At 42.6% G+C, this 27309-nt stretch overlaps 1 protein-coding gene across 1 annotated transcript in view; it reads left to right on the top strand.

Annotated features, from left to right (window-relative positions):
* LOC133377066 (tumor necrosis factor ligand superfamily member 4-like) overlaps window positions 1-26810 on the top strand; it is a 36190-nt gene extending 9380 nt beyond the window's left edge. The window contains exons 3-4 of the mRNA XM_061610311.1: window positions 22641-22683; window positions 26116-26810. Of these exons, the coding sequence (XP_061466295.1) occupies window positions 22641-22683; window positions 26116-26498 (426 nt within the window). The 3' untranslated portion in view covers window positions 26499-26810. The remainder of the gene's footprint in view (window positions 1-22640; window positions 22684-26115) is intronic.
* Window positions 26811-27309: the final 499 nt, after the last annotated feature.

Genomic DNA, 27309 nt, shown 5'->3' with positions numbered 1-27309 from the left:
GCACGAAAGGATAGCTGCTCATCCCCCAAGGAATGGGTCCCTTCTAAGGGATCGTTTCCCTCTTCCTCAGCTGGATGCTCTCCTTCCCCGAGACCATCGTTCTCCATGATAGCCAAAGAGCTATCATCGTTGGAGTGGGACACAGCTATAACGTCCCTGAAGGCCTCCTCCACACACCTCTCTGCCTCTCTCAGCTTTTCCAGGTCTTGATTTTTAAAAATAGTCTTTTATTGGATTTTGAATAATGCAACATGTCAAATGTGTAGTGGCACACTGAACAAGGCCAAGAAAACAATTAAACAACAAACAAAACAACAATGGGTCTACTTCTGTGGTATCACATACACAGAAGTAAAGGAGAAGGGTTGAAGGGGTCTCTGAAGGAAAGGGATGCTGCATCAGGCAGAGTTTACTGTAGTATAGAGTCTCTCTAGCTGACCTACGAAGCCAGCAGCCTTATGCCCTCCACTGACTCATTATCAAAGAAAGAAACGGGAACCACCTGCCTTAAAAGTATTCGGCTTAGACTCTCCCTTACTTAATCTAATATTATGGAGCAACTTTTCAGGCAGAGGAATACACCAAATTCACTCATACTAACTAGATAAAGTGATGTCCAAGGATGTTTTCTATCCCCGTCCCACAATCATTTGGGCAGTCACCAGAAGGAATATTAAAAAGCAATATAGGGCCTATAAACAAGGATAACAGGGCTAGGGCAGGGGACTTTGGGACATTCTGTTTAGTTTTTAATGACAGATGATCAAAAATCTTATCCCAGAATCTTTCTTTGTGGGGGCAAAGCCACCACTTGTGCTAATAGGTACCACACTCCTCACACCCTCTCCAGCACATAGGGGACATCAGCAGGATTCATGTAGCTTAGCTTACGTGGAGTGAGGTACCAGCAATGGGTCACCTTGGGAGCAGTATCTCTGACTGCAGCTGATATGATTTTAAAGGGGGCCTGTATCCATAAGCCCTTCCAAGCCCCCTTGAGTATCAGTTTCCCAACATCCTTTCAGACTAAGTAGAGCCCATTGAAATCCCCTTACAAAGCTCCCATCAACATGTCATAAAGGGCTGAGACAATCCCTTTTCTCCAAATTGCTTGCTGCATGCACTCATCACCCAATTGGTGTGCAAGTTTTTGCATGAAGCTGCCCACCTGCTTAGCCTGAAACCACTGGTTCCCAGAGTCACGGACAACAATTGTGTGGTGAAGGACTGTAGCTCAATACTAGAGCTACCATTGGTAGAGCTATATGCTTTGCATATATAGATTCAATCTCCAGCATCTTCAGGAAGGGCTGAGAAAGCCTCCCACCTGAAGCCCTGGAGAGACACTACCAGTCAGAGTAGACAGTACTGAGCTAGATGAACTAATGGTCTGACTCAGCATAAGGCAGCTTCCTATATTCCTGTGGTTGTTGTTATGTGCCTTCAAGTTGATCACGACTTACGGCGACCCTATGAATCGGTAACCTCCAAAAGCATCTCTCAGCTGTTCAGATCTTGTAAGTTCAGCTCTGTGGCTTCCATTATGGAATCAACCCATGACTTGTTTGGCCTTCCTCTTTTTCTACTCCCAGCATTATTTTTTTTTCTAGTGAATCGTGTCTTCTCATGATGTGTCCAAAGTATGATAACCCCAGTTTCATCATTTTGGCTTCTAGTGACAGTTCTGGTTTAATTTGTTCTAACACCCAATTATTTGTCTTTTTCGCAGTCCATGGTATCCACAAAGCTCTCCTCCAACATCACATTTCAAATGAGTTGATTTTTCTCTTATCCGCTTTTTTCACTGTCCAACTTTCACATCCATACATAGAGATCGGGAATACCATGGTCTGTATGATCCTGACTTTAGTGTTCAGTCATACATCTTTGCATTTGAGGACCTTTTCTAGTTCTCTCATAGCTACCCTCCCCGGTCCTAGCCTTCTGATTTCTTGACTATTGTCTCCATTTTGGTTAATGACTGTGCTGAGAGACAAGTTCAATGTCCTCATTGTCAACTTTAAAGTTATATAAATGTTCTGTTGTCATTACTTTCATCTTTTTGACGTTCAGTTGTAGTCCTGCTTTTGTGCTTTCCTCTTTAACTTTCATCAGCATTCATTTTAAATCATTACTGGTTTCTGCTAGTAGTATGGTATCGCTTGCATATCTTAAATTATTGATATTTCTCCCTCCAATTTTCACACCTCCTTCATCTTGGTCCAATCCTGCTTTCTGTATGATATGTTCTGTGTATAGATTAAACAAATAGGGTGATAAAATACACCCCTGTCTCACACCCTTTCCGATGGGGAACCAATTGGTTTCTCCGTATTTTGTCCTTACAGTAGCCTCTTGTTCAGAGTATAGGTTGCGCATCCAGACAATCAGATGCTATGGTACCCCCATTTCTATAAAGCCAGGGTGATTTTCTTCTGAAATTCCTTGTTCTGTTCCATTATCCAATGTATGTTTGGGATATGATCTCTGGGGCCTCTTTCCTTCCTAAATCCAGCTTGGACAACTGGCATTTCTTGCTGCATATATGGTAAGAGCCTTTGTTGTAGAATCTTGAGCATTACTTTACTTGCATGGGATATTAAGGCAATAGTCTGTGGGCCATTGTTTAGTTTTCCATATTTCTTGACATATTGTTGTCAAAATTTGGACAGATTCAGTCTCAGTGGCTTGTAGCAATTCTATTGGTATGCCATCTGTTCCTGGTGATTTGTTTCTTCCAAGTATTTTAAGAGCAGCTTTCACCTCACATTCTAAATTTTCTGGTTGTTCATCATACAGTTCCTCCATGAATGAATCTGTCATCCTGGCATCTCTTTTATAGAGTTCTTCAGTGTATTGCTTCCATTCTCCTTTTATTTCATCTTGGTCAGTCAGTGTGTTCCCCTGTTGATTATTCAACATGCCTACTCTTGGTTTAAATTTGCCTTTCGTTTCTCTGATCTTTTGGAATAGGGCTCTTGTTCTTCCCTTTTTGTTGTCTTGTAATAGTTCCCTTTGTTCCCTATGTACTAGTCACTGTATTGTTGCATTTAGGGTTCTGACTGTGTTGCTATCTCCTCTTGCTTTTGCTTTCCTTCTCTAACCATTTAAAGAGTTTCTTCAGTCATCCATTGAGGTCTTTCTCTCTGCTTAACGAGAGGTATTGTCTTTTTGCATTCTTCCCTGATAACGTCTCTGACTTCACTCCATAGTTCTTCTGGTTATCTGTCAACTAAGTTTAAAGCCTCAAACCTGTTCCTTATTTGATCTTTATATTCTTCTGGGATGTTATTTAAATTGTATTTTAGCATTATGATTGCTTTGTTGTTCTTCTTTAGCTTTACTCTGACTTTCAATACTACCAGTTCATGATCTGTACCACAGTCTGCTCTTGGTCTTGTTTTTGCAGAAAGTATGGAACTTTTCCATCTTCTGCTACAAATTATATAATCAATTTGATTCCTATATTGACCATTTGGTGATGTCCACGTGTACAGTTGTCTTTTCGGTTGCTCAAAAAATGTGCTTGCAAGAAACAAATCATTGCCTTCACAGAATTCAATAAGTCTTTCTCCTGCCTTATTTCTGTCTCATTTCTAGCCCCATTTCCCCACAATTCCTAGTTCTCCTCTGTTCCCTACTTTTGCATTCCAGTCCCCCATGATTATCAGCACATCTTGTTTTAGGGTGTGATCAATTTCTTCCTGTACTTCTGCATAAAATCTCTCCAATTCCTCTTCTTCTGCGTTTGCAATTGGATGATGGTTATGTTAATAGGTTTCCCGTTTAATCTCATTGATAACACTCGGTCAGACCTTGCGTTGTAGCTCCTAATTGCTTTTGCTACATCACTCCTCACTATTAAAGCAACCCCATTTCTTCTTAATTTCTCATTTCCTGCATAAAATATTTTGTAGTTGCCTGATTGGAAATGTCCGATTCCTGTCCATTTTAATTCACTCATGCCAAATATTGTAATGTTGATACGTTCCATTTCTTGCTTGACAATTTCTAACTTTTCCTGGTTCATGCTTCTCACATTCCATGTTCCTATTGTGTGCGTCGTACAACTCCGGACTCTCCTTTCGCATCTGTGCACATCAGCCTCTGGGCTTCCTTTAGGCTTTGACCCAGCTGCATCATTAGTCACAACATTACTCGTACTTGTCCTTTGTTCTTCCCCAGTAGCTCGGTGAGTGCCTTCTGACCTGGGTGTCTCATTTTCCAGCACTATCTCATGTTGCATTTTGGATTCTCTGTTCATAGGGTTTTCATGGTAAGAGATATTCAGAGGTGGTGTACCATTGCCTTCCTCTGAGTTTGGATGCATCTTAGTCTGGTGTCTCAGCTTTGACCATTCTGCCGTGGGTGCCCCTGCTAGGAGTCTAGCCTCTTAGTCCTGATGGCATTACTCTCAGCTTCTTCAACACTCTCAAACCCCCTCCCCACATTAAGGTGTGTTGGAATATGTGGTTCAACTCCAACTTGTGGGTTGAGGCTGCATGGGGTTAAAAAGAGTAGCTAGAGAGGAGATGTCCTGATTGCTAGGCTAATACCTCTCCTTTGATCTCCTGCTGACTCTCCCTTCCTGCTAGACTGATATGCAGAGGATGTTGACCACATCTCCTTCCTCCTTCCTTCTTCTTCTGTCTCTTGAGAGGGAGAGCAAACATTCTCTTTGTCTCTCCCTCTCCTCCAAGCATGAGGGCAAACACTAGGCTTAGTGTTTGGATCTCCAACTTAGCTAGTTAGCTACATGTAGAACTCTTGTCTATCAAGTATGTACTTCCAGAATAAAGTAGTTATTTCTTATTTTAAAGCTTAACGTCTCTGTCTGACTAATTTGCAGGGAAGGTGTAATCTTTAGCAAAGATGCAAACACATGAAGGCTCACTCAGTCTCTCCATTCCCAATTTCACCACTCTGCGACAAGGTGTGCATCCTAGAGGGGCTCCTATGTGATAGAAGTTAACAATCTTCAAACAGATCCATAACTCTTAGAAGACCCTTGTCTTCCCAGCTCCCATACTGATCGTACCTGTTGGGTTAAAAACAACAGAATGAAATTTAACAGGGATAAGTGCAAAGTTCTACATCTAGGAAAAATGAACCAAATGCACAGTTATAACATGGGGGATACTTGGCTCAGTGATACTACATGAGAGAAAGAACTGTTGTTGATCAGAAACTGAATATGAACCAACAGCGTGACAAGGCTGCAAACAAGGCAAATGCTATTTTAGGCTGCATTAACAGAAGTATAGTTTCCAAATCACAAGAAGTACTAGTTCCTCTCTATTCAGCACTGGTTAGGCCCTGACTTGAGTACTGAATCCAGTTCTGGACATCGCACTTTAAGAAGAATGCAGAAAAACTGATTGAGAAGAGGGCAGCAAGGATGATCAGGGGACAGGAAACAAAACCCTATGGGGAGAGACTGAAAGAACTGGGCATATTTAGCCTTGGGAAGACCGAGGGGAGATATATTAGCACTCTTCAAGTATATACAGAGGAAGGCCAGGATCTCTTCTCGATCATCTGAGAGTGCAGGCCATGCAACAATGGGAACTTACAGAAACCCAGATTTCAACTGAACATCAGGAAACCTTCCTAACTGTTAGAGGGGTACAACAATGGAACCAATTACATATGGAGGTGGTGGGCTCTCTAGCACTGTGGGCATTCAAGAGGCAGCTGAACAGCCACCTGTCAGGTATGCTTTAAGCTGGATTCCTGCATTGAACAGGGGATTGGACTGGATGGCCTTATAGGCCCTTTCCAGTTCTACTATTCTATGATTCTACCTTTCAGTACTCTAAAAAGGGTGAAGAGGGCTCTGTGTCACTCACCTTGATTGAGACACATTTAAATCTAGAAAGCCCATTAGCAGAGCTTGGAAAAGTTACTTTTTTGAACTACAACTCCCATCAGCCCCAGCCATCATGGCCACTGGATTGGGCTGATGGGAGTTGTAGTTCAAAAAAGTAACTTTTCCAAGCTCTGCCCATTAGGCTCAAAGCACTGTCTCAGCACTGCCAATATTATGAGAAATGAACATGCAGCAAGAATTTTGCATTAGGTCTATTTTTTTTCAAATTACCAGAGCTATGACTCTTTTTGGCTCATAGCTGTAAGACAAGAGCTTGGAAGATTACTTTTAAAAAGTAATAAATTACAGTTAAAGTTACTTGGCCCAAAAAAGTAGTAATTACCCTTACAATTACAATTGCTCTGAAAGTAACTGATTACTTTACTTTTCTCAAAAGTAATCACTACAGTTACATTTCAGTTACTTTTTTTAAAAAAAGCCTACGAGGTGCTGGCCTTGGCTGCTGCACCTCTAAATAGCCTAAAACAACATTAAAAATAAACACACACATACAGTAAGGTAAGGGAGGTGGGGAGGGAGGCAAAGGCCACTACTTGAGGTTCTCCTCAAGGCCACAGAACAGCTGGTTGTTCTATCAGCCAGCCCTTAGATCTCCAGGTGCTGCTTTTGAATGCCAGGTTGGTATATAATAAAACCTCCCTTGTCCACGACTTAATTGTGGATGAGGGTGCCGACCTGGCATGTCTAACCGAGACCTGGGTGGGTGAGCAGGGAGGAGTTGCTCTCTCTCAGCTTTGTCCACCTGGGTATACGGTGCAGCACTATGGTAGACCTGAGGGTCAGGGAGGCGGGGTCGCTGTGGTCTATAGGAGTACTTTCTCTCTCACCAGGCATCCTGTCCAGATGGCGACTGGTCTAGAGTGCCTCCACCTTGTGCTGGGTCAAGGAGACAGACTGGGAATCCTGTTGGTGTACCGCCCACCTTGCTGCCCAACAGCTTCCCTAGCTGAGCTGACAGAGATAGTCTCGGAGGTATTGCTGAGGTCCCCCAAACTTCTGGTGTTGGGGGACATCAACATTCATGCCGAGACTGTTTTATCTGGGGCGGCTCAGGACTTCATGGCCTCCATGACAACCATGGGGCTGTCTCAATTTGTTACTGGCCCAACGCATGTATCGGGTCACACTCTTGATTTGATCTTCGCCACTGGTCATGGAAATGGTGATCTGGAGGTGGGGTGTTTTTCATCTACTCCATTGTCATGGACAGATCACCGCCTGCTGAGTTTTAGACTTACGACGACTCTTTCCCTCTGCAAGGGTGGGGGACCTATTAAGTTGGTCCGCTCTCGGAGGCTTATGGATCCTATTGGTTTTCAGACGGCTCTGGGAGTTTTTCCAGCTGATAGTACTGGCTCTCCTGTCGAGGTCTTGGTCGAACTGTGGAATACGGAGATGGCCCGGGCTATTGACACGATTGCTCCCGCGCGCCCTCTTCGATGCAGAGCTCATACAGCTCCGTGGTATACCCCGGAGCTGAGAGTGATGAAGCAAGAGAGAAGGAGGCTGGAGTGCAGATGGAGACGAACTCCAGACGGATGCAGTTATGCTTTGGTAAGTGCCTCTACTAAGTCGTATATAAAAGCGGTAAGGGCGGCGAAGAAGTTTCACTTCGCTGCCTCTATCAGGACATCTCTCTGCCGCCCTGCAGAGCTTTCTAGGGTTGTACGAGGACTCTTACATTCTGGTCCTCGAGATACTATTGAAACATCTGAAGCTCGCTGTAACGACATCGCAGGGCACTTCCAAAATAAAATCACATGGATCCGTAGGGACCTAGACTCCGATGTTATGACAGACGAATCCATTGAAGTGTCCAGAACACGGTCTTGTCTTTCATTATTGGATGAGTTTCAGTTGGTGCAGCTTGAGGAAGTGGACAAGGTACTTGGATTGGTGCGGGCGACCACGTCTGCTCTAGATCCTTGTCCATCTTGGCTAGTGAAGGCTAGCAGGACTACTATCACCGGCTGGGCCAAGGAAGTGATAAATGCCTCCTGGAGTGAGGGAGTAGTCCCTAGTAGCCTCAAGGAGGCAGTAGTAAGACCTCTCTTAAAGAAACCTTCCTTAGACCCAGATGACCTGAACAACTATAGACCGGTGGCAAATGTCCCCTTTTTGGGCAAGGTTCTGGAGCGGGTGGTTGCCGGTCAGCTCCAGGTGCTCTTGGATGAGACCGATTATCTGGATCCGTTTCAATCCGGTTTTAGGCCTGGTTTTGGCACTGAAACAGCCTTGGTCGCCCTGTATGATGACCTTTGTCGGGAGAGGGACAGAGGGAGTGTGACTCTGTTGATTCTCCTTGATCTCTCAGCGGTGTTTGATACCATCGACCATGGTATCCTTCTGGGGAGACTCGCGGAGTTGGGAGTTGGAGGCACTGCTTGGCAGTGGTTCCGCTCCTACTTGGCGGATCGTCACCAGAAGGTAGTACTTGGGGAACATTGCTCGACTCCTTGGACTCTCCATTGTGGAGTCCCTCAGGGGTCAGTTTTGTCCCCCATGCTTTTTAACATCTACATGCAGCCTCTGGGTGCGGTCATCAGGAGTTTTGGAGTGCGTTGCCACCAGTACGCTGATGACACGCAGCTCTATTTCTCCTTTTCATCTTCTACAGGTGAGTCTGTGGATGTGCTGAATCACTGCCTGACCGCGATAATGGACTGGATGAGAGCTAATAAACTGAGACTCAATCCAGACAAGACTGAGACACTGTTGGTGAATGCCTTCCCTGCCCAGATGGTGGATGCTTACCCTGTTCTAGATGGGGTTACACTCCCCTTGAAGGAACAGGTTCGTAGTCTTGGGGTTCTTTTCGATCCTTTCTTGTCTCTGGAGGCGCAAGTGGCCACGGTGGCAAGGAATGCATTCTACCACCTTCGGTTGGTAGCCCAGCTACGCCCCTATCTGGACAGGGATGACCTCGCCTCAGTTGTTCATGCTCTGGTAACTTCTAGGCTGGATTACTATAATGCGCTCTACGTAGGGCTGCCCTTGAAGACAGTTCGGAAGCTTCAGCTAGTGCAAAACGCAGCAGCCAGACTGCTGACGAGGACCAGCCGGTCAGCGCATATAACACCTGTTCTGGCCCGTTTGCACTGGCTACCTATTTGCTTCCGAGCCAGATTCAAGGTGCTGGTTTTGACCTATAAAGCCTTACACGGCGTGGGACCGCAGTATCTTGTGGAATGCCTCTCCCGCTATGAACCAACCCGGTCACTTCGCTCAGCGTCTAAGACCCTCCTCCGGGTACCAACCCATCGGGAAGCCCGGAGGACAGTTACTCGATCTAGGGCCTTTTCTGTAGTGGCCCCCGAATTGTGGAATAGCCTCCCCGAAGAAATACGCCTGGCGCCAACGCTTCTATCTCTTCGGCGCCAGGTTAAGACCTGGCTATGCTCCCAGGCATTTTAATGCGTTTAATGTTACAATTTTAAATCTCTTTGTTTCAGTTTATTTATTGTGATATTTTGTATTTCTGTACTTTTAATCTTTTGTACACCGCCCAGAGAGCTATTCGCTGTGGGCGGTTTAAAAATGAAATAAAATAAATAAATAAATAAATAATACTCAGATCTTTGCACGTCAAATCAAGTGCAACCCCCCCCCCCACTCAGCCAGCAAGCATAATCTCTGTCACTTAACCACCTCCTGGAGCCTGCCCTGCCACCAACTAAGGGACACTCACTCAAGCAATCATTTTCCCAAGATGCAACAAAGTTAAAATACTGCAAATGCAGCACAGTAGCCAGAGAGGGTGGTGGAGGCCACTTTGTGTGCGAAGTGCAAACACACATACAGACATGTTGTCATATTTCACATCTACAGTTCTTTATCTCCATTCTGCTTCTGCCTCCTTCTCCTCCTTTATCCATGTTCTTTGCCCTCTGGCTCCTTTTCCCCTCCACTCCATTTTTTAAAATAATTGTTTTCTCCACTCCACCCCATCTCACTCTCCACCTCCTCCCTTATCACCTCCTACCCACCCACAGACCATGACGATAATGAAAGTTAAAGAGGAAAGCACAAAAGCGGGACTACAGCTGAACATCAAGAAGACTAAAATAATGACAACAGAAGATTTATGTAACTTTAAAGTTGACAATGAGGACATTGAACTTGTCAAGGGTTATCAATACCTCAGCACAGTCATTAACCAAAATGGAGACAAAAGTCAAGAAATCAGAAGAAGGCTAGGACTGAGGAGCGCAGCTATGAGAGAACTAGAAAAGGTCCTCAAATGCAAAGATGTATGACTGAACCCTAAAGTCAGGATCATTCAGACCATGGTATCCCCGATCGCTATGTATGGATGTTACAGTTGGACAGTGAAAAAAGCGGATAAGAGAAAAATCAACCCTTTTAAATGTAGTGTTGGAGGAGAACTTTGTGCATACCATGGACTGCGAAAAAGACAAATAATTGGATGTCAGAACAAATTAAACCAGAACTATCACTAGAAGCTAAAATGATGAAACTGAGGTTATCATACTTTGGACACATCATGAGAAGACATGATTCACCAGAAAAGACAATAATGCTGGGAAAACGAGAAGGGAGTAGAAAAAGAGGAAGGCCAAACAAGAGATGGATTGATTCCATAAAGGAAGCCACAGACCTGAACCTACAAGATCTGAACAGGGTGGTTCATGAAAGACATTGGAGGCCTCTGATTCATAGGGTCGCCATAAGTCGTAATTGACTTGGAGGCACATAACAACAACAAGAAGAAGAGTTTGGATGGAACAGAAAGAATTCATTACTGACTCCACCAAAACTTTTCAGAGTGGACCAAGTGGTTCCCTTCATCCCTACACTTATTGCTTCTGTCTCCTTTAACTCTGATCACCCATGTTTCTAATTATTTCCCCCTGGCATTGACTCCCTCATTCTCTTTGTGACTCACAGCTAAATCTGATTGCTCACCATTGCAACATGGTTCTCTTAATTTTTCCTGTGTTCTGGAAATGGGCCTGCTTAACCTTCTGTTTCAGTTGATTGAAACAGTTCTCTATCTCCAAAAGCACTTTGGACCCCATAGGACTATTTATATCACATTAGGTCCCCAAAGCCCGAAGAAGGATGCCCTAAGGCCACAAGAGCATCTCCTGGTAGCAGCCATTTTCAGTCTTGTCTCTGCAGGCATGAGGGATGTGATCTTTGTAAAGCTTAAGTTACAACTGATATTCTCGTTATTCAAATCCCTCAAAACGTTCAGTGCCCATTCTCATTCCCTTTTGGGGAATCTCTGACCATCAGCAGAATTTGTACTTAACAGTGTTAACCAAGAGTTTATGCCAAGAGTGAAGTAATTATATTTACTATTTGTTTAATAAATGACAGTTTGTACATTTCAGACTTTCTTAAAAATATGGAAATGTTAATGGAGTTGAAAACCTTATAGAGAATTGATTTCATTTGGTGAGACCGAAGCAGGAGCATTGGTGACCCAGAAGTCCTGAGCCTCAAGTCTTTTGCACTGGACCCTGAATCTCCTGCCCCTTCTCCTTATTTTAAACTTTATAAAGAGAGAGATGTAAAAACTTTGTTTTCAGAGTTGCTGGGCATGCTGCAAAGCATAGTGCCGATGAGGCTCAAGACACTTACTGTCTTAATTTGCTAAATGTAGGTACCTAAATTCATATCTGTACATATACATTACCATATGCAAATGTTATGCATGTGGCCAAATTTTATCTAGCAGCACCCCTGGACTGAATGGCCCAACACTACTACTACCACTACTACTACTACTACTATTAATTTATTAATTTATTATTTATTACACTTGTATACTGCCCCATAGCCAAAGCTCTCTGGGTGGTTTACAACATAAAAATCAATATATATTCTACATTTGAATTACAATTGCAATAATAAGAAAAGCAATAATTCACATTTTAAGTAAACAGAATATATTATACTCTGGCATATGGCAGAGTTGAAATACAAAAATATAAATAAAACTTGCTGTGTAACCTTATTAAAGAAGTTGGAGTGTAACAGTCCTGTTTAAAGTATAAACACTAGCATGTTTACATGGAAAACATGGAGAACTTGGATGGTCATTAAGTGAGCTATTAGGATTAGTCTGGCTACTAAAATCAACACTGTAAAAAGGTATCAACCTATAGTCATATTCAGTTGTATTTATGTTTAGGACAGTTTACTAATACTATTATGTGCTTAAAAGTAAAATCCTTTACAGATTACAACTTTAAATTGTACACATTGCCATTTTTTAAAAAATAAATATACATAAGCAAAGGGCTAAAGTCCCCCTTCGTGTTCTTCAACACTACAAAAATAAAATCAGGAGAGGCAGCGACAGGTGGGGGGATGGCGGCGACAGGCAGGCAGAAGGGGGGAGGCGGTGACAGGCAGGAGGGAGGTGGAGGTGGCGACAGGCAGGAGGGAGAGGAAGCAGCAGGCGAGGGAGAGAGGTGGCAGGTGGGAAGGGGTGGCAGGATGAGCGGTGGGGGCACACACACACACACACCATTGTCACTCACCCCATCGTCACTCACCCCATCGTCACTCACCCCATCGTCACTCACCCCATCGTCACTCACCTCAGCTCTTCACCTCCATTCTGCTTCTGCCTTCTCCTTCATCCTTGCCCTCCCGGCAGTCTGGCGCTCCACTTCCTCCCTCGTGCCTCCTAACATAGAGCACGACGGAAAAGCAACACTGCACAGAAGCCCAGTGTGAGGCACATGTCTTTTGTCCACCAATCACAGGAGCAGACTTCCCCTATTTCCCCCCCAGTAACGTCCAAATGTAAGGTGGGAAATTTACAGTTACAGCTGAAAAGTAATGAAATTACCACTCATTCTGTTACAAGCAAAATGTAACTAAGTTACCCAGTCATTATGCGAAAAAGTAATAAATTACAAGTAACTCGTAACGAGTTACTTCCAAGTATTTGTAACGAGTTACTTCCAAGCTCTGTATAAGAAACCATATAAATATGTAAAATGATATGTAGAGTGATGTGTCTCCCTTCATAGAATCATAGAATAGTAGAGTTGGAAGGGGCCTATACGGCCACTGAGTCCAACCCCCTGCTCAATGCAGGAATCCAAATCAAAGCATTCCCGACAGATGGCTGTCCAGCTGCCTTTTGAATGCCTCCAGTGTCAGAGAGACCACTACCTCTCTAGGTAATTGGTTCCATTGTCGTATGGCTCTAACAGTTATGACGTTTTTCCTGATGTCCAGTTGAAATCTGGCTTCCTGCAGTTTGAGCCTATTATTCCGTATCCCGCACTCTGAGACGATCGAGAAGAGATCCCGGCCCTCCTGTGTGTGACAACCTTTCATGTACTTGAAGAGTGCTATCATATCTCCCCTCAGTCTTCTCTTCTCCAGGATAAACATGCCCAGTTCTTTCAGTCTCTCCTCAAAGGGCTTGGTTTCCAGTCCCCTCATCATCCCTCCTCTGAACCTGTTCCAGTTTATTTGCATCCTTCTTGAAGTGCGGAGACCCGAACTGGACACAGTATTCAAGATGAGGCCTAACCAGTGCTGTATAGAGGGGAACTAATATTTCACGCGATTTGGAAACTATACTTCTGTTAATGCAGCCTAAAATAGCATTTGCCTTTTTTGCAGCCACATCACACTGTTGGCTCATATTCAACTTGTGATCAATGACAATTCCAAGATCCTTCTTACATGTTGTATTGCTGAGTGACGTATCCCATCTTATAACTGTGCATTAGTTTTCTTTTTCCTAAGTGTAGAACTTTGCATTTATCCCCATTGAATTTCATTCTGTTGTTTTCAGCCCAATGCTCCAGCCTATCAAGGTCCCTTTGAATTGTGTTTCTGTCTTCCACGATATTAGCTATGCCCCCCAATTTTGTATCATCTGCAAATTTGATAAGCATGCTCTGTAACTCCTCATCCAAGTCTTTAATAAAAATGTTAAAGAGCACTGGGCCCAGGACTGGTACCCTACTCACTTACTTCCACCCAGTTTGAGAAGGAACCATTGATAAGTACTCTTTGAGTACGAGTCTGGAGCCAACTGTGGATCCACCTCATAGTTGTTCCATCCAGTCCACATTTAGCTAGCTTGCTAATCAGAATATCAATGGGCACTTTTTCAAAAGCTTGGCTGAAGTCGAGGTATATTATGTCGACAGCATTCCCATAGTCTACAAGGGAGGTTACCCAATCAAAAAATGAGATGAGATTAGTTTGGCAGGATTTGTTCTTTTTTTTTTTGGTCTGAGGCCTATGGCCAGACAGCAATAAATGATGATGAGTTTCTTCATAAATCCATGTTGGCTCCTAGTAATCACTGCATTGTTTTCAAGGTGCTTGCAGATTGACTGCTTTATAATCTGCTCCAGAGTTTTTCCAGGGATTGATGTTAGGCTGACTGGTCTGTAGTTCCCTGGTTCCTCCTTTTTCCCTTTTTTGATGATAGGGACAACAGTAGCTCTCCTCCAGTCATCCGGCACTTCACCAGTCCTCCATCATTTCTCAAAAATAATAGACAGCGGTTCTGAGAGTTCTTCAGCCAGTTCCTTCAATACTCTAGGATGAAGTTTACTGGGCCCTGGAGATTTGAACTCATTCAAAGTGATTAGGTATTCCTTGACCATTTCTCTATCAATCTCAAGTTCCAATCCTGCCCCTTCTACTTCATGTTTCCCGGAGGGTCACAGACACTTTTTTGGGAGAAGACTGAGCCAAAGTAGGAATTGAGGACTTCTGCCTTTCCTTTGTCATCTGTTATCATTTTGCCATCCTCATTGAGTAGCTGTGCCACCATTTCTTTTCTCTGTCTTTTACTATGGACATACCCGAAGAAAGCTTTTTTTGTTGCTTTTAGCATCCCTCACTAACCTCAGCTCATTCTCATCTTTAGCCTTCCTGACACCATCCCTGCAATTCTGTGATTCCTGCCTGTACTCATAGAATCATAGAATAGTAGAGTTGGAAGGGGCCTATAAGGCCATCAAGTCCAACCCCCTGCGCAATGCAGGAATCCAAATCAAAGCATCCTTTGTGGCCTGGCCTTCCTTTCTCGTATATACAAGAGAGAGAATGTAAACAACATGAAAAGGCAAAACATTCTCACCAATTAATTATACCTTTAATTTCTTTAATTCTTAATTTAATTAATAATAATTAATTATTCCTTTAATTCTCAATAATGGCAAGGAGGGAGAGGAGGAGGTCTTGCTAGGACAATTTTTCAAAGTTAGCCCTACTCATGGGTTGGACTATGGAGCTTTGAAAAGTTACTTTTTTTGAACTACAACTCCCATCAGCCCCAGCCATCATGGCCACTGGATTGGGCTGATGGGAGTTGTAGTTCAAAAAAGTAACTTTTCCAAGTTCTGGGACTACCGAAGAGAGAGTTAAAAAAATATTGGGCAGTGATTAAGGTGCTTCCAGACTGTTTCTATATTCAGGTAGGGTTCAGTCACATACTAGCAAATTCAGGTTGCACAATTCAAGTTTTTTTTTTAAATTGTTTTTATTGATTTTACAATAGTTTAACATGGGTAATGTAATAATGCAAAAATACAACAGGTTAACTTTAAATCCCTCCCCCCTCCCCCCTCCCCCCTCCCCCTTCCCCCTCCCCCTCCCCCCTCTTTAGAGCCAATGCTTGTGCACAATTCAAGTTGATTTGGAGCTCTTGTGCAACAAACCCGCTTCCCCCCCAAATCAGGCTTTTTGTGATAAGTAAAACAATGGAGAAATGGCCTGGAAAGTGTTGGGGAACATTTGCTTGACACAATGTCATTTAAGCTCTCTGCTAACAAATCAGGATGAATGCTCAATGAAGAGGCTATCTGTAAGCAAACTAAGTGTTTTGTGGGCACTGAAGTAGAAAACCACTTCCTGTGTAGTTTGAAACACAAAAGGCTGTCTTCACCATCATATGACATTGACCAATAAAAAGGCTTTGAAATTAATAAAAATAAATTTGATACAGATTTCTAGGATGAATAATGAGAGAAATATGATTTTCTAGGTTAGAATCTCTGTAGAAACATTAGTAACACAGGAAAGAAGCAAAGTAAGAACACCAACAAACACAAAAATGTAATTCTCCATCTTTCAAGATGGCAGGTGTTGCCACCACTCACCATATGCTCAGAGGCACGTTACCAAATTCTTCCAAGCTACACAGGAAGTGAATTGGACTGTGAAAGACCAACCCAAACTGTGTTTGCATTTTTACACATTTGTAGGGCAGCAAAATATCTCAGAGAGGAAGTCAGGTCTCCTGCTCCCATGGTGCATTCATTATAGCTGCTGAATTTCCCTGCTTTTTAAAGTTTGATAGAAATATGTTGGCTATAGGTACATTCTTAAAGTGCATGGTTTTTTGCCTACTAGTGAATTTCTCTGCTTTTTAATCCAGGAGGTAATAAATGGGTTCCTCTGCAAGCTTGCTGAGAATGGATTGATCATTTGCATGCTTATTGAGTTCAGTGGTATTTACTCCCTTGCAATCATGCTTAGGATAGGTGAAACTGACCACAAGGGATGGGGAGGGGAGGAGGCAGGAGGGGAGGAGGCAGGAGGGGGAGGGGGAGGAGGAGGACAGATTTCATCATCTGCATGTTTACCATTGCCTTCCTCTGAGGCTGCGAGCCAGTGACTGGCCCAAGGTCACCCAGTGAGCTTCATGGCTGTGTGGGGAGGAGGAGGGGGAGAGATTGGGTGGGTGGGCACTGGGCAGAGGGGAAGCCCCTTTCTTTTCCAAAAGGAAAACATTGTGAACAGTATCATTCTTTTTCAGGGTTTCCCCCATCTTTTTATTCTACAGCAGGCACATGTAGCCTCCCACCCAAATTTAAACCAAAGCTATCCCTGGTCACATCCACACCAGACCTTTATTTAACTTCAGACAGTAATGGCTTCTCCCAAAGAAGAAGAGTAGTTAGTAAAGGGTGCTGAGACTTGCTAGGAGATGCCCTGTTCTCCTCACAGAGCTTCAATCAGAGCGGCTGACTGGCCATTGGAGCTCTGTCAGGGGAATGGGAGTCTCCTCTCAGCACCCTTCACAAACCCTTCACTCTTCTCAGGATTCTTTGGGGGAGCCATGACGGTCTCACGGGAAATCAAAGTCTGGCATGGGTGTGGCCCCCTGATTAGCCAAGCCAAGCAGCTGTGAGTCTGGCTTTTAGAACACTGACAGTTGGTTCTTACTGAGCATGCCCGACATTATCATTGAGTTCAATTTCTTAAATTAATGAAATATCAGCCAGGCATTTTTTTAACTTTTAAACTGCAGTAGATAAAGGTCAGAGTATGGGGCAAGGTCAGTAATAGGATTCCAGGTACTCTGTGAACATGGCTGATGTTTAATAAATTTCAACAGACTATGAGAACGCTGACAGAAAAAAAGTCCAAAAGGGGTTTGGGTTTTCTCTCCTTCTTTTTACACTTGGAACTCTCGATTCTCTCTGACTGTTTTGTGTATCACCATGAAAATTTAGATGGTTGTTAAGGTAGCGTTTCTGAGTTCAGGACTATATGTTTTGTAAGGTTTTATTTTGAAATGAGCTTATGCAAAGCATCAGAATGTCATGGGGGTATTTTCAATTTAACATTGTGGAATGCGAAAAATCCATGCTGACTATAGTATACAGCCACTTTTGTGGCTGTATAATAAAGTCTAATTTCTGTTATGCTCACTAGTGTGTGATTCAAAAAAGAAGGCTGGTGGTCATCTTCTGAAATATATATGGGATGATGACAATGCCAGGCCCAAAGATCAAGCTATGAGAATAGTTGTAAGGGCTTTAAGTGGAATTAATTGTCAATGCCTGGCCATATTGATCATAGTTCTAGGAGAAATGTTATGATTTATTGTCTCTTAAGCAATTACCTTGAAATAGACTTTGAAAAACCTTTTTTTCTTAATTGAGCATTTTATTGACTTTCTATGCAAAGTTAGTAATTTAGTCACTGCTGATTTTATGTGTTTAATTGTTTACTTTTAATTGTATTTTAAATATTTATATCTTATTGTTTCTTAATTTTGTAAACTGTTTTATCTTAGGAGGGATTTTACCCTGAAAGGCAGATAAATAAATATATTTAAATAAATAAACAAGCCACACATTTGGGGAGACTAAGAACTGTTGGAAGCTGAGAAGGATTGTTACCAATCTATACTTATAATGACACAATATTATGGGGCCATTCTAGACTCAAGGCCCCATGCTGCAGGGATGAGACTGTGCTGGGACCATCAAGGGGCAAGCATTTACACCTGCCTTGCCCCACCCCTCTGCCTGGGCCTTATCAGGAGGAGCTGCAGGCTGAGTCGTGCTGCTGCAGGGATGAGACTGTGCTGGGACCATCATGGGGCAAGCATTTCCACCTGCCTTGCCCCACCCCTCTGCCTGGGCCTTATCAGGAGGAGCTGCAGGCTGAGTCGTGCTGCTGCAGGGATGAGACTGTGCTGGGACCATCATGGGGCAAGCATTTCCACCTGCCTTGCCCCACCCCTCTGCCTGGGCCTTATCAGGAGGAGCTGCAGGCTGAGTCATGCTGCTGCAGGGATGAGACTGTGCTGGGACCATCAAGGGGCAAGCATTTCCACCTGCCTTGCCCCCCACCCCTGCTCTTAGTGACATTTGTTTGGGGACTGTCCTTTACCAGGAAGATGAATGCTTTTGGTTTGCTGTTCCTGTTTTTTTAGCTTTTACATTATTGTTAGTTTTTATTGTTAGTCTCTTAATGTTTTGATGTTTACATGTTCTGCTTTGTACGTCGCTTAGAGTGGCTGACAATTCAGCCAGATAAGCGACTAATAAGTCGAATAAATAAATAAATAAAATAAATAAATGTTCACTTTGTATGACAGGTAGAACTTCAAAGGGCAACCACCATCACAGAGCAGAAAATATCTTCCTTTTTAAAGCAGTTATGCTTCTATCATCTATTCTATTTGCTAACTGAGGTATCAGTGGAACTTAGAGATATAACAGCTCTGTTCCTCTAAACAATTGTAAGGATGTTTGTCTGGAATTCATGAATACCAACCTTTTGAAGTGCTAAGGAAGTTCTTTAACCAAAAATGGTTCCTAAAGTAAGCTCATCATGAATAAACTAATCAATGCCAACATTCTGGAGTTCTAATGAGACAGGTGGGGAACCACCCCAATGGCTTGAACAGAATGAGGCTGGGACACAATGAGGGTAAGGTGGTGGGAGAGTGATGGTGGAGCAGTTGCAGGAATTCATACAGGATGCAGATTATCTGAATCCATTTCAATCTGGGTTCAGGGATGGCTTTGTAATTGAATCAGCCTTGGTTGCCCAGATGGATGACTTGTATTGAGAACGGAACAGGGGGAGTGCAACTCTGCTTATGCTTCCTGTTTTCTCAGTGGTTTTTGATACAATTGACCATGGTATCCTTCTGGACTGGATTTATGGGATGTAAAACAGTGCCACCACTTCTACTTACAGGGCCATGTCCAGAGAATAGCCTTGGGAGATGGGGTTTCAGACACATGGTCCTTGTGCTATGGTGGACATGATCTTGTCCCCAGTGGTGCTCAACATCTATATGGAGCTGTTGGGAATGGTGATTAGCAGTGTCATCAGTAAACTGATGACCTGCAGCTCTATTTCTCCATAGCATCTGAGGTGAAACTATGCATAATCTGGACCATTGTCTGAGTGCAGTGGTAGTCTGGATGAGGGCCAGGAAATTAAATTTGAATCCTGGGAAGGCTGAGGCACTGTCGGTCGTTAGTAGGGATGGGATCTTTTGGCCAATGCTGGTTTGAAAGCATTCTGCTGACCTAACAGGCTGGTATTGATTCAAGTTCATTCTTTGTCTGCTTTTACTGATCCATTTTTTCCCCTTGCAAAAATACTGCTATTAATATTGATAATTTTGAAAGGAAATATTGAGATTTTGAAATATCAATGAAAGGAAATATCAATAAAATTATCATTCTTAATATCAATATTTTAGAGGCAGATTTTTTAAAAAAACAAACTTGTTTTGAAAATAGCAGTGGAAAATTGCTACGTAAAAATCCAACCCACAACCATAGAAAATAGTTAATGGAATTAATAGAAAATTTGGTACCAAATCCAAATTTGGCAGAATTCTAGCACATCACTAGTTGGTAGTTATTATTATTATTATTTATTACATTTGTATACCTCCCCATAGCCGAAGCTCTCTGGGTGGTTTACAACAATTAAAAACATTAAAAACAAATATACAAATATATAAATTTAAAAACACACACAAAAAATTAAAATAGTTCCCATGTCCAAGATATTGGCAAGTTGCCTGTTTTGGATGGGGCTGCACTAGGGATGGAATCCTCTCCTTTTCTACATTTTGTTTTTAGTGTGAGCCCCTGGTGGTCATTAACTATTTGTTTTCTTTTTCCTCTGATATTTTTTCATTTTTCTGATCTCCGATATTTTTTTATTTGCAGAAAATTATAATATTATTATTGCTATTGATTCATGAATCTCCACTGGTATTAATTGTCTGTAATTATTGTCTGTTTACATTCCTTTTCAAGTGGTTTGCAGAGCAGATTAAGGCAGATAATCAAGTCAGTGTCTTTCCCCTTGCTGCTTACAATCAGCACTTCATTCCCCCTGCTGCTTTCTGTCTGTCAGTTACAATCAACACTTCACTGACACATTTGATGAATGAATACACATTTGAAGAGCTCACATGGAAAGCAGATTGATAAAAGTATCACTCACACTGTTGATGATTTCGAGAGAATTTTTAAAAAATGAATCAGAAAAAAAAGAATGAATTGGAAACCAGGCGCAGAGAGTTGCTGCTTCAAAATTCTCTCCGCAAAGAGAGAAAATCAAAAATAATAATTAATCCAATGGCAAATCCAATTATTGCAGAAACGGAGCCCATCGCTAGGCTGCACTCCCTCTGAAAGACAGCTTCATAGTTTGGGAGTGATTCATCTTTGTCACTGGAGGCTCAAGTAGCCTCAGTGGCTAGGAGTGCCTTTTACCAGCTACGAGTGTTCTTGGACAGGAATAGTTGCCATGATTTATGCATTGGTAACCTTGAGACTCAATTATTGCAATTCCAAAAGCTCCAGATAGTGTAAAATGCTGTAGCTAGACTGCTGGTGGGGACAGATTACTTCTGGTGCATTAGTCAGGTAACTAATAGCTTGCACTGGCTACCCATATGCTACGGGGTCAAGTTCAAGGTCCTTGTTTTAATTTACAGGATCCTTGACAACTTGGTTCTAGGATATTTGAAGGACCGCCTGATTCCTTATATCCCTGTCTGATCACTGAAGTATTTGGAGAAGTTAGTGTTAGTGGTCCCCCACGGCTCAGGTGGATGGCTTGTATTCATGAGGAGCTGTGCATTCAGTATCGTGAGCCCAACTCTGTAGAACTCCCTCCCAGCTGAGATCAGACAGGCCCTGTTCCTGTTGAACATCTGGTGCTTGGTGAAGACTTTTTTTATTTTAGCATGCATTTTCAGTAAGTTTTCTCATTTTATGATTAGTTTTAACTGATTGTATGTCTGTTTTTTGTAACCTTACTGTGCGCTGCTTAGAGACTATGGTGTATCAATTCTTGGAACAAATGACCATACTGTCAACTTGGGATTGAAAAATGGGAATGAACTGCCTTCAAGTCGATTCCGACTTATGGCGACCCTATGAATAGGGTTTTCATGGTAAGCGGTATTCAGAGGGAGTTTACCATTGCCTTCTTCTGAGGCTGAGAGGCAGTGACTGGCCCAAGGTCACCCAGTGTGCTTCATGGCTGTGTGGGAATTCGAACCCTGGTCTCCCAGGTCGTAGTCCAACACCTTAACCACTTATAAGATAGTTTTAAAGTAAGCTGTAATAGCCCAGCTGTATATGGCATCTAAAACCAGGGCAGTGCAAATGAAGATAAGCTTGAAAAGATGCCTTGAATCTTTTCTTCTGATCAAATCTAGAGGATTTGGCTGTCATTTGGATTAAAAATAAATGCTCATTTTCTGTTCCTCTAGCCTACCTGTATGTTGGTTGCTTGGCAAGGCTGATCCAACATATTTTTCTGCCTGAAGCAGGACAGCAAATGGCATCTTTTCCCACCTCAAGTGAAGGTGTACAGCTCTCAAAGCTGTCCATGTTAGTAGATGCTATAAAGGGTTTATCCAGCTAAGTGACACTTCAATTGATTTCAGTGGGTCTCCTCTGAGTATGGCTTAGTTAGATGCAACCCTAACAGGAAATAATACTGGATAGCAAAAGGGTTATTTTGGAACTATATGTGATATTGCATACCCGTGCTGCAGGAGTCTGTACCTATATATGAGAAGCTGCTCGCTGCTCTAATCCCCAAACCTGTAAAAACGTTAAATATCCTGAGGGAAAGCCCATAATTCTTGACTTCTGTGGAGTTTCATAGGGGCCAGCATTCCCTGTTCTACTTCTTAGCACATGACAATTTTAAACACTGATAGCACTCCCCTCTCCCCGTTTCTTGCCCAGTCCTGAAGAGGTCAATATTCCCAGCATATCTTGGATAGTTAGGCAGAGGATCCATTCAGGCAGTGCTCTAGTGTTCTGTCACTTGCAGAAAATAGTTGCACTAAATAACTGCAACCAAGACCTTTTAAAGCTCCCCATGCAAAAGGCCCCATTATGTTGGATCCCCAGTTTTCCATCCTGCATGCCCCATCTGAGTCTAGATTTCGAGCTCATAGACAGCTTTCATAACATTTTATTTTGTTCCATTTCTATTTCAGAGTCCAGACCCACAGACACAATGGATCTACATCAAGCCTAGCAGTGAGTTTATTTCTTGTTTCTTTTAAATGTTGTGTTCTACCCTATTCCAAAGGCTTGTGGTGGGCATTCTTCCCAGTGACTAGCTGATGCTCCTGGTCTTGATATCCTTCCACCAGTTTGCATAGAAGTAATTCAGGTAGGAATGAAGATTATTCGATCAGCTGCATCAGGGAGAAGAAAATCCTCTCCTTGACACAGTATGGCCTCTCATTTCCTCTCATTTGAGTGAAGGAGGTAGGAGAATGAAAGTAGACTACAACTAGGGATGGATGTGAATTTCAGTTCAGTTCACATTTTAAGCCGAATTTATCAAATATGCACTTTCCAAAAGAATATGAGAACTGAAACTTAGCCATCCTTTGAAATTTGCACTTATTTGAAATTTGCGATGTAGTTCGCCAACCAAACAATGTTTATAAAAATGCATATATTAGGGAAAGGTGTGCATAAAATGATATGAGTGAAAATAACATGCAAAAATGCATTATATTATGAGAAATAGCTTGCATAAATGGGTACATTAGTCAAAACGCCCTTAAAAATGTGTTCATTAGAAAATATTTGCACTATAATGGTGGAGAATTTTCATGAGGATCTTTTTAAAATTGCAAATCGCAGATTAGAAAAATGAGAAAGGGAAAGAGTAGAAGTTGGCAGACCTTCCCATCCCTCACTGCAATAGTCAGAGGAGAAATATTCCTCTCCTTGGCGCGCTCTGATATCTCCCTCTCTTCCCTCTCATTGCAGAAGTTCTGATACTTGGGCAGGGCAGAGGCAAGAGGTATAAGCAAAGCCAGGTTGCAAGCTGGGCTTGGCAGCATTTAGCAAGAGCAAAGCCTCCACGTGGAGTGCTGGCAGGTGTTACAGGCTGAGCCTTGGGATGGGGGGAAATTTAGTTTGGAAGGAATTGAAAAGAACGGATCCAATTCACACTTTCTGAAACAATATGTAAACGGAAACACAACCATTTTTTCAAAATTTTTACTTTTCCACATCTTGTGATGAAGTCCTCCAACCAAATGTGTACAAAATGTTTATTTATTTATTTATCTATTGCATTTATATACCACCCCATAGCCGAAGCTCTCTTAGGGGAACGTCTGCATAATAATACTTATTGTAGTAATAATCTTATGTAAACTGCTTTGTGAAGTCCACCTGAAAAGCAGTATATAAATGCCTCAAATAAATAAATATGCATATATTAGTGAAAATAATATATAAAATGCTTTATGTCAGGGGAAATCCCTGGTAAAATGTGCATATTAGGCAAAATTGCATACAGAAATGTGCAGATAGGAGAAATTTGCACTAAGATGCTGATGAAAAATAATAATCACAAACTGATGCAGAAATGTGGAGAACTGAACTTAAGACTGGAAAAATAACAAACTGAGAAAAACCAAAATGGACAGATTTGTCCATCCCCAGTGCAGGACTGCTGGGGCTGGAAGTGGATCTGAGCGGCTGCAGCTTGCATTGCAAAGTTGCCGTGTCTCTCCATCTCCACCCGCCCTCCTGCCTCAACTCAGGAGATCCCTTGGAGGGTGTTGTGCAGGAAAATGAAATGTACATTCTGCATGGGCAACAACCAGACTCCTTAGTGAATATGTATGGGTTATACAATGTGAGAAAAATAATGCTGATTTTTAGGGTGGGAATCTATTATTTTTATTGAGAACATTCCAGCATCTGGCCCAGGAGCAAAAACATCCAGGCTGTTTTCTCTGATGTGTTGGCAACTGCAAGTGAGGTTGCCAGCAGATCACCAGTGATGGCAAGACTTGATTTTTCATTTCTATCCCCTTTCACATTTGGCCACAATTAAACTTAAAGGGGGAAGGTTCAGATGAACTGTTATCAAGCCTGTATGTATTCCTGACCACAAATTACATGCAACCCACATGCAAACATCCGTGACCATGGAGGTATGATATTTCAAGATCTAGGCCCAGAGTTGCAGCATGCTGCAGGGATGTTGTACTGTGCTTCAGTTACCAAGGGAAGTTTAACAAAGACCACAGAGTCCTTCCTAATTGAGGTAAAATAGAAGGTTGTTTATTGCCACCAAAAATATTACATAAAATAAAATGGCAAATTGGTGGCTAATGCACCAAAAATGGTTACAGAGAACAAAATGGTTAGTCTGGGTATATGTTGTGCATATATCTTATAGGTAACATCCTGTCTGGACCAACAAATTAAACTTTCTTGTTTCTAAGACAGAATCAGAGGTAGACAGAGGTGGGAAATATTAACAGTAATGCAAGGAGTTCAACCGGGAGAACTTGAATACAAACGGTGGATTTGGGACCACACAAAGGTAGAAAGAAATGTGAGATCAGGAAAATGAAGGGGACAGAGAGAAATTGAAGGACTCAAGGCAGACAGTTACCCATTCCAGAGGGAGGGGAAGGCATAGAAGCGGGTTACCTGAGGCATGCTGTGACTCCAGAATCAAGGGTTAGAGCTTATATTCACTCATAGGCAAAAATCCCTTGTGGTTTAAGAATGTACCTACAGCCAAAAGACATTTCTTTTAAAAAGCAGGGAAATTGGGCAGCTATAATGAATGCACCAGGGGAGCAGGAGACTTGACCTCCTCTCTGAGGTATTGTACTGCCCTACAAATTTGTCAAAATGGAAACACAATTTGGGTTGGTCTTTCACAGTCCAATCCACTTCCTGTGTAGCTTGGAAGAATTTGGTAATGTGTGCCTCTGAGCATATGGTGAGGGGAGGAAAAAGAGCAGAGAGGAGGAGGGATGGGAACAGGTGGGGGGGAGGGCAGGTTTTATCATTTGCGTGCTTTTTGAGTTCAGTGGGATTTATTCCCATGCAATCATGCTTAGGATAGGTGAAACTGACCACAGGGGAAGAGAAGGAAAGGGGGAGGGAGGGAAGGCTGGAGTGGACAGGGGAGGAGAGGGAGAAGGGGGAGGAGAGGGAGAAGGGGGAGGAGAGGAGAAGGGGGAGGAGAGGAGAAGAGAGGGGAAGAGAGGAGGGGAGATGAGAGGGGGAGAGGGGGGAAAGGCAGGTCTGATTATTTTTATGCTTATTGAGTTCAGTGGGATTTACTCCTATGAAATCATGCTTTGAAAAGGTGAAACTGACTGCAGGGGAGGAACGGAAGGGCGAGGGAGGGAGGGAGGAGGAGGGGAGGAGGAGGGGAGGAAGGGGAGGAAGGGAAGGAGGAGAGAGGGGCAGGGAAAGGGAGAAGGGAGAGGGATTACCATTGCTTAGTGGAAATCCTACTTTATGTAAAAGCCTCTGCACAGTCCCCTTGCTTTTTCACTTTTTATGGATTTCCCACTCTCTCCCCTTTTTACAATCTGTCCCAATCAATTCCCCCTCTCTCTTTTTTGGTAAGAGAACCTAATAGGTCTGGAACTGACTCATCCATGTTTTTTTCTGGGGTTTCTTGCATTGCAGATCACTCCATCGTCTATAAGAAACCCATTGGTATTAAAAAGAAGGATGGCACAATGGAAATCAATGTTCTGAACCACTCCATCCCAATCCACTGTGATGGCCTCTACCTGTTCTTTCTGAAGGGGACCATTACCCTGCAAAGGGCAAAGGATGGACTGATTCTCAGGGTTTACTATCAGCCCAAACAGCACTTCTTGAAGGTAAATTGCAGTGACCAGAATACAGAGGTGCGAGAAGTCATAGTGCGTGAGTTTCGTTCTAAGGATGAGGTCTACTTGGAGGCAGATTCTAATGATGATGAAAATCATGAAGCACCCAAACAGGACCTGACACTGAGCCTCATCATGTTAACTCCTCGTTCATATTGTTATCCTGAAAATTAATTAAATGACCAGTGAACTTATCTGCAGGTGTTTGGGCAATTATATACAGTGTCATACCGACTCTGAATTAAGCATATCCAGAACTGATTCCCACTTGAAAAATTTCCAGGCCTAATTAGTTTAAACCAGCCAATGGTATAGAAATGGTAATAGAAAACACCTGCACTTCCTGCCTGCCTGCCCTTGTACAGATGACACGTCTGGTAGAATCAAGGTCTTCTTCCCTCCGTCCCTTCTGAATAGAGCCTATGCAGAGGAATGTGTGGAGGTCAGGAGTCCCATTCCTTCCTGCCCTTCTTCCATGTTTTGATTCTCACTGGATGCCTTCTACATGGTCATCTTTCCTGTTTGCATATATTTGTGTAGAAAAGTGACTAACAAATTTAATAAATAAATAAAAGTCTTATCTGCTGAAGCACAGCCAACTAACTGGTTTACATACTGGGAGAAGAGTGTGTGTGAAAGAATAAAATTGTACTTTCCCCCTCAAATTATGTTGTTTGTTTATTGGCCTGGCTGAAGTAACAGAAAAGATTCTGAGAATTTTCAGAAATGTAGAAATATAGGAGGACTGCGGCATGACACCGCAAAGGCTGCTGGTAACCATAGTGAGGGAAATGAGGATGTTACCTTTTTGTTAACAACTTGAATTTAGCATATTTGTTACGATTATTGCTGTTTAGTATCTTCATAATAATTTATTATGATTATTATTATTACTGCTGTTATCTTGCGTGATTCTGTGTATTTTCTCAAGAGTCTCATTTCAAGTTGATGCCCATGGTTTTGCCAGCCACATAAGATTTTACAA

This window comes from Rhineura floridana, chromosome 1, assembly GCF_030035675.1.
Source record: "Rhineura floridana isolate rRhiFlo1 chromosome 1, rRhiFlo1.hap2, whole genome shotgun sequence".
Classification (NCBI taxonomy): domain Eukaryota; kingdom Metazoa; phylum Chordata; class Lepidosauria; order Squamata; family Rhineuridae; genus Rhineura; species Rhineura floridana.
The sequence above is the reverse complement of the archived record's forward strand: the minus strand, read 5'-3'. Positions and strand labels throughout refer to the sequence as shown.